Source organism: Oreochromis aureus, linkage group 3 (assembly GCF_013358895.1).
Source record: "Oreochromis aureus strain Israel breed Guangdong linkage group 3, ZZ_aureus, whole genome shotgun sequence".
Lineage (NCBI taxonomy): Eukaryota > Metazoa > Chordata > Actinopteri > Cichliformes > Cichlidae > Oreochromis > Oreochromis aureus.
The window spans coordinates 2,075,115-2,083,119 of NC_052944.1; the positions used below are offsets into that span (position 1 = coordinate 2,075,115).

At 38.0% G+C, this 8,005-nt stretch overlaps 1 protein-coding gene and 1 long non-coding RNA gene across 2 annotated transcripts in view; one reads left to right on the top strand and one right to left on the bottom strand.

The window, feature by feature from the left end:
- Positions 1–7,169, top strand: part of LOC120438517 — a 12,281-nt gene extending 5,112 nt beyond the window's left edge. Inside the window, exons 2-3 of the long non-coding RNA XR_005611966.1 lie at positions 5,917–6,361; positions 7,031–7,169. This is a non-coding gene — a long non-coding RNA (uncharacterized LOC120438517). The remainder of the gene's footprint in view (positions 1–5,916; positions 6,362–7,030) is intronic.
- Positions 5,550–6,328, bottom strand: LOC120438514. Its single transcript, XM_039608894.1, has 2 exons — positions 5,897–6,328; positions 5,550–5,805 (listed from the first exon to the last, which is right to left on the bottom strand). Exons 1-2 carry the CDS (start codon positions 6,292–6,294, stop codon positions 5,601–5,603), a joined length of 603 nt encoding a protein of 200 aa, XP_039464828.1. The 5' UTR covers positions 6,295–6,328; the 3' UTR covers positions 5,550–5,600.
- Positions 7,170–8,005: the final 836 nt, after the last annotated feature.

Consider the following 8,005-nt stretch of genomic DNA (forward strand, 5'->3'; position numbering starts at 1 on the left):
ATTTGAGGGACCCTTAGCATGTTCAGGATTTTTCAGCTGTCCATTTTGCTTTTCCAATTTTTCTATTTAAGTTATTACTATTGTGCTAAGTCATAGCATTTCTGCTGCTTTTCAGTATTTATTTTTATTTCAGTAATCATACTATTTCTGCCATTTTATAGGATTTGTACTTAATATAGTTTTTCTGCTAAAAAAAAATAGTATTTCTGCCAAATATAGTATTTTTGATTAATTATAGTTTTCTACCAAATCATAGTACAGTTTTACTGCTTTTTATATGGCTTCTAAGACAACCAATCATATCTGAGGCCTGGCACATTACAATTTGGATATTGGGGCCGTCATGGCTTCTAAGACAACCAATCATCTATGTCATATATCTTTAATATTTCATATTTGTATTTTAAATGGTCAACATTTCAAGATTCCCCATCTCTTCTGAACAAAACGGTCTAAGAATGTCTGTTTTAGCCCCTACGGTTAGGAATTTATGGCTGTTTGTTTGAGGGGAATCCTGACTATGAGAAATAGACTGCAAAATCCTGTCTCTCTTTGTGCTGCGTGTGTAAAGCCTGCACTTGGTGCACCAGTTTTGGTGCACAGCCTCTCTGATTGGTGGATTCAAATTGAGAAGCTCACAGCTGTTTGACTGACCTAGAAACATGCTGTTAACAGCCCCTGTTCACTTGCTGCTGCTGCTGTGTGTGTGTGTGTGTGTGTGTGTGTGTGTGTGTGTGTGTGTGTGTGTGTGTGAGAGAGAGAGAGAGAGAGAGAGAAAGAAAGACACACACAAAGACCTTTTTTAGGGCAGCATCTCATTGGTGGATAAAAATATAATATATTCAGACTGGTTGACTGGCATAGACTGTGTGTTTGTCTGTGTTTGTCTCTCTCTGTACATTTGTGTAACCATATTTGATTTTGTGTGTATTTGGTGATTTGTGTATCCATATTTGATTTTGTGTATCTGTTGGCTGTTCTTAGTTCTTTTTTTCTAAATGTATTTTTGTTTTATTTTTTCACAGGTGAACAACAAATAGTTTTCAGCGGATTTAACCATGTTCCTTTTTATTCAACTTATCATTTTACCTTTCCAATATTTTCACTTAAGTTATTACTTGTGCTCAATCATAGTATCTGTTCTAAATCATTGTTATTAAGCTATATTGTAGGATTTCTGCTAAATCATAGTATTTCTACTATATTACATTTTTCTTTCTAAATATAGCATTTCTGCTATAGAATAGTATTTCTGCTATGTTATAATATTTGTGCTAAACTGGAGTATTTTTGCTAAAACATAGTATTTATATAAAATTAAAATATTCATAGTATATTACAGTGTCTCTGGTAAATCACAGCATTTCTGCTATGTTGTACTGTTTTTCTAAATCATAGTATTTCTGTAATGTTGAAGAATGTTTGGCTAAATATATTCTTTCTGCTATCTTATACAATTTCTCCTAAATTCTTGTATTTTTGATAACTTATCATGTTTCTGAGAAGTTACAATGTTTCTGCTAAGTTCTGCTATGCTATTGTATTTCTGCCAAGTATTATGTTTCCTCTAAGATATTGCAGTTCTGCTAAGTTACTACATTTTAGCAAAGTTCCTTTGCTTCTGCAAAGTTTTTACAATTTCTGCAACTTTTCAGCTTTTTCAGCTATTTTTAGCAGACAGCTTCAGCATTACAGCATCCACACTGCATTTTCGCAGGAAATGCAAATTTTTCTAGTTATTGTGTGGATGCTGGAGGCATCCACACTATTGAGTTCCTGTTTCTCTTTATTCTTTATTATTGTGTGGATGCTTTAAGCATCCACACTATTGAGTTCCTGTTTCTTCTTCAAGTTGCTTCCGTACGTTTTTCGCCGTGGATCTACTTCCACAATTTTCAGCCGATTTTCACCATTCAAATTTTAAACTATTCTGCTATTTCTGCTAATGATGGCTATATCTTTTGGTATTTTATACTGTTATACTTTTTAAAATATTACGTTTTTTTCCTTTAATTTGTCCCATTGAAATGAATGGGAAACTTCCGCAATTCTGCTGAAACTTGATTGTTTTTGAAACTTAACTACTTTTTTCCTACTTTCACGTAGAACAACCATTCAAACTTTAAAATGTTCTCAAATTATTGGGCTATTCAGGAATAAATCAGCTTTTTCAAATCTTTTACCGTTTTATTTTATCCTCTTCAAGTTTTGAGTTGCAAAATTGTGATTTTTCACAAAATACATGCGTTGTTATGGTTGCTATGCACTTGGCTTCCAGTGTGCCACTGAAGGTTTTGCAGTCTTCTCTTCATGTCCGAACAACTTCTCGGTACTTGCTCAATTTTCACTCAACTTCCACAAATTATACATCAAAACGTAGGTATTTTTGCTGGCTTTCAGAAAATGTCACCATCATTGTTGTGAGATTTATAGAATTTTGGCAAATCTCCTCAGACCAACACAAAGTCTGAAAACTCTCCATAGAAAGTCAATGGAGAGTTTGTTCAAAATCACTGCTTGATTTCTGTAATGAGAGGCATATTCGAATCGTCATATCTCCCTAACAAAGTGACATTAAGACATGAGGCTTGTGCCAATATATCTTCAGACACTCCTGACGCTCACAGTGTACAATTTTTTCTCACCTATTACCATTTGGCCATGAATTACGTTTGTTTGAGGGTAGGAAATTTGTCCCTCGCTCAGATTTCTTCAGCTTTCAAACTCTGGAAATGAACCACTTTTTTCTCTCGTCATATCTTTTGATAGATTTCCACAAAGACCTGAAAATTTCCATGACTGTTCACCAAAGCCTGCTGTCTCTTACGGTGAAAGAATTATATCGATACTCCAAATAGATTTAGAGTTAGAAAGCGTTGTTTGAGGGCAGGTCAAGGCAGTTTTGCTTCGCCTCTACTCAGTTATGGTGCATTACAAGTCAAATATCTTTAATAATTCATATTTTAATGATAAATTGTTAACACTTGAAGATTCCCCATCTCTTCTGAACAAAACGGTTGTAAGAATGACCATTCTAGCCCCTACGGTTAGGAAATTATGTCCATTTGTTTGAGAGGAATCCTCACTATGAGAAATACACTGCAGAAATCCTGTCTCTCTGTGCTGAGTGTGTAAAACGGCTGCACCTGTTTTGGCGGGAAAAAGTACACAGCCTCTCTGATTGGTGGATTCAAATTTAGCAGCTCCCAGGCTGCTTGACTGACCTAGAAACTTGCTTGTCTTTCCCTATATGTGTGTGTGTGTGTGTGTGTGACAGAGAGAGAGAGAAAGGAGGCGAGAGAGAGTTTTATGGGAGCATCTTATTGTATGATTTAAATTCAATATATTTAGACTGGTTGACTGAATTTGATCCTGTGTGTGTCTCTCTGTGTATGTGTGTTTCCATATGTGTCCATATTTGTGATTGTGTCACTGTTATACTTTTTTTGCTGATTTTTTTCATTTAACAATTACATTTGAGGGACCCTTAGCATGTTCAGGATTCTTTCAGCTGTCCATTTTGCTTTTCTTTTTAAGTTATTACTATTGTGTTGAGTCATAGCATTTCTGCTGCTTTTCAGTATTTGTGCTAAATACAGCATTTCTGCAAAATCATACTATGTCTGCTATTTTATGAGATTTGTGCTAAATACAGCATTTCTGCTAAATCATACTCTTTCTGCTATTTCATAAGATTTGTGCTAAATATAGTGTTTCTGCTATTTCTGCCAAATTTAGTATTTTTGATTAATTAGGGTTTTTCTACCAAATCATAGTACAGTTTTACTGCTTTTTATAGGATTTTTAGAGGATATTTATATTGCTTAATATAGTATTTCTGCTTTTTATAGGATTTGTGCTTAATATAGTTTTTCTAAAAAATGTAGTATTTATGCTTAATCATACTATTTCTATATATTTCTGCCAGGTCCCCAGGCAGCTAATCCTCTGTGAGGACTGATACATACAAATACATATCAGGGCCTGCACGGCTTCCCAGCCAGCCAATCATATCTGGGGTCTGCCCTTTCTTCTCTCGTCATATCTCAGCGACAGATGTACAAAGAGCAATGCAAATCACAGTCAAAGTACACGAAAGTACGCTGATTCACCCAGTACAAGAATTATGCTTCTAGTCCACCGAGTTTTTGAGTTACACGACGTTTTGTAACTGCAAAAAACGGCGTTTTTCGCCTGTCACCGCAATCTGATTCTGACTGCTCATCACCCTGTTTTCCAGGTGCTCACTCTCTTTCCCAGTGGCGCAGTTGGTAATGACCCAAAGGTCGTGGGTTCAATTACACCTTGGGCAACATGTGTTTTTTCCCTACAAATTAATACACTATCACAGACCACTAATTCATATTCATCATTTATTACAATTCTGCAACCTTTTATGATTTTAGCAGCTTTTGTAATATGGACCTCAGATTCTTCTTAACACTCCATGGCACAAATACTGTTCCCTTTAGGCTCTGTGTATGTGTGTGTGTATCAATATTTCTCCCATTTTAAAGTATTACTCCTCCATAATTGTATTTCTGTTAAATCAAAGTACTTTTACTACATCTTAGTACTTCTGCTCAATCATAGTATTTCTGCTAAATCATAGTATTTCTACTATATTATATTTTTCTTTCTAAATATAGCATTTCTGCTATATAATTGTATTACTGCTATGTTATAATATTTGTGCTAAACCAGAGTATTTCTGCTGAAACATAGTATTTCTGTCAAATTACAGTATTTGTGCTAAAACATAGTATTTTTTTTTTAAATTTCAATATTAATAGTAAATTACAGTGTCTCTGGTAAATCGCAGCATTTCTGCTATGTTGTACTGTTTTTCTAAATCATAGTATTTCTGTAATGTTTAAGAATGTTTGGCTAAATATATTCTTTCTGTTATCTTATACTATTTCTCCTAAATTCTTATATTTTTGAGAAGTTATCGTGTTTCTGCTAAGTTACAATATTTCTGCTAAGTTCTGCTATGCTATTGTATTTCTGCCAAGTATTATGTTTCCTCTAAGATATTGCAGTTCTGCTAAGTTACTACATTTTAGCAAAGTTCCTTTGCTTTTGCAAAGTTTTTACAAATTCTGCAACTTTTCAGCTTTTTCTGCTAGTTTCAGCAGACAGCTTCAGCATTACAGCATCCACACTGCATTTTCGCAGGAAATGCAAATTTTTCTAGTTAATATTAAAATTAATAAATGACAGATTTAGTGATATTTTCATAAACACCTCCTTTCCTTTTTTTTGTTCTCCATTTTCTTTAGTTCGTCTATAAGATTGCTAAACAAGGGGGAGGGTGCATCCGGCCTCCTCGGCTGTAATTGGTCCAGCCCAGAGTCGATCATGACCAATTGGCCAATCCAACACCTTTCATTATATATACCCTTCCTAAAAAAAAAAAAAAAAAAAAAAAAAATCCATCGGCCCATAAAAACAAAAAATCGCCAATCGCCAGTCCAGCTATGGCGGGGCTATGGCCCTCTACACCCTCTAGCAGAGCATTACATGGGGAAACCTTTTGAATACAAGCGGGCTGATCCACACAGGTGTGCACACGGGTGTTCACTGTTCACAGACATAAACTACACCTCTATTGTTATGCTGAGTGAACGGACTCTATGGCAGAATACACAGAAGCGCAGAAAATGCAGGGAGTGCTCTTTATTTACTGTGTCAAACTTATTTACACGGGATGAGATAATACTGATGAATAAACAGAGGGAAACCAGGGCAGGAGGCTGACACGCATTCGGAGGGAAAGGGGTTACCCGCGCACGCAGGGTGGATCTATGAGAAAAAGAAAAAAGAAACTTTAGGGGGAGATGCCAAACCACTGGTAAGAAACAGCAATAAACATGGGGAGAGTTGGAGAGCTCACTTGTCACACTGGCTGTACAGGCTCGGGCGAGGAGTCTCGGGATGTGGGAGAAACGCTGTGATTGATCTCCGTAGTGATCCCGGAAATGTGGCTTCAAAAACAGCTGACAGGTAAGCGGGTGATGGATCCGGCTGAGGATACAGGACAACAGGTAAGCAAACAAAATCCAAGACATAGGTTGTGTCATGGTCCGACAGCCCTTGCCTGGCTGCCTGCCCGTGCGTTATTGTGTGCATGTTGCGCTCTTCCTTTCTCTCCCATTTTCTCTCTCTCTCTCTCTCGTAACGGGGTTGTTTACCTCCGAGCGGTGACGAGCATTCCCGAGAGTGTTCCCGCGCTGAGTCTGACCGCACCTGTTGTTGATCGGAGCCGACCAGCTGTAACCAATTATCCGCCATCTCCCGGGCTGCCTTCTTAACAGGGCGATCGAGCTTCAGTCAGCGCTGGATCATTGTGTGAAGCACGGTAGAGCAGCGCGGACGGTTTTTGTGGCAGTTAGGCTATGTCCACACGTACCCGGGTATTTTTGAAAACGCAGATTTTTCTATGCGTTTGCACCTTTCGTCCACACGTAAACGGCGTTTTCGGTCACTGAAAACGGAGATTTCTAAAAACTCCGGCCAGGGTGGATATTTTCTAAAACTCCGTTTTTGCATTTACGTGTAGACGAGAAAAACGGAGAAAACGCAGCGTCAAAGGTGTGCGCCTTTTCTGATGTCACAGTGTGCGCCACGTTGTTGTTTCGGTGAAATGAATTTCTACAATACTGTTAGTGTTAATTGTACTCTCTGCAGTGTTTAAATGCTTACATATACACACACAGTTACTGTCCCTCCACACATACGACTCGGTTCTGCTTCTATGCCTCAGCTTTGTTTACTATTTCCCACCGAGGCTTCTAGACTTCTGATTGGCCAACATTTCTACACGGTTAGGAATATAGCGCCACCTGCTGCTTTGGCATGCTCCTAGCAGCGTTTTCCTTCATTTCTGTCTTTACGTGTGGACGGGATTATTTTTTAAAACGAAAACGGAAAATCTCCGTTTTCAAAAATACCCGTGTACGTGTGGACATAGCATGTTGAGCCGAGGATTGTTTAGTTACTCTGCGTGTTTTTGTGTGTTTGCCGCTAGGAGGGAAACGGAGAGAGAGATCACGGGAGCTGGACCGCCTTTTGGGATTTCTGTTTGGAAGGAGTCACTGCGTGTGTTTTCACTTCACGGCCATGAGCACTGCTAGGAGGAGGAGGAGAAGGAGGAGACCACACCGGGCACCCCATATATATATATATATATATATATATATATATATATATATATATATATATATATATATATATATATATATATATATATTGAACTGTTGCACCTTTACCGCACTGTAAATAAATCCACTGTCTTTTCCCTAAGCAGTCCTGCATTCGAGTCCTGTTTTCTACACCTACCCTGACAGGTTGGCCGTAATGCACACCGCGGAGAATTAACAAACACGTTACCACTCGAGGAGGTGGCAATACTCCGACACCAGTAACGCTTCATCAAATGACGTCTGATGCACCGCCGGTGTGTCAGCATCCCGTGACACACCACCAGAGAAACCCCACCAACTCCTAACATCTATTGGCTGCTACTTCCAAACACATTGTGCGCTGTCTGTCCTGCGTGCTGCACAACAACATTCAATATTTAGTATTTACTGGTGTTTACACTTAGCTAGATTAACCTGATGGTGTTGTGTTTAGTATGTTGCTCTGTTTTTTTGCTTGTTTTCTTTTTCTCTTAACAGGTGATCCAGGAGATGTTTTTTCTCTTCTTTCTCTTTTTAAGTTTCCTCTCTCACTGTCCCTCTTCCCTTCTGTTTTTCTTTTCCTTCATCTTTCTTTCTCCCCTTCCTCTCCCTCAGTCATGTCTGTCCCGTCTGTTTTCTAGTTTTGACCCTTTCACGCATGAATTATGACAACCTCAATCAGGATTTTTTTCTTAAGTGTTTTTATTCATCTTTAGGCATGAAAAAAGATTTTTGAACTTCATTTAAACGTGTACTTTTCAAAGAGTTTTTTTTACATGTCCAGTTAGGTGGACAACAGGTTTTGACTGGGTATGGAGGGA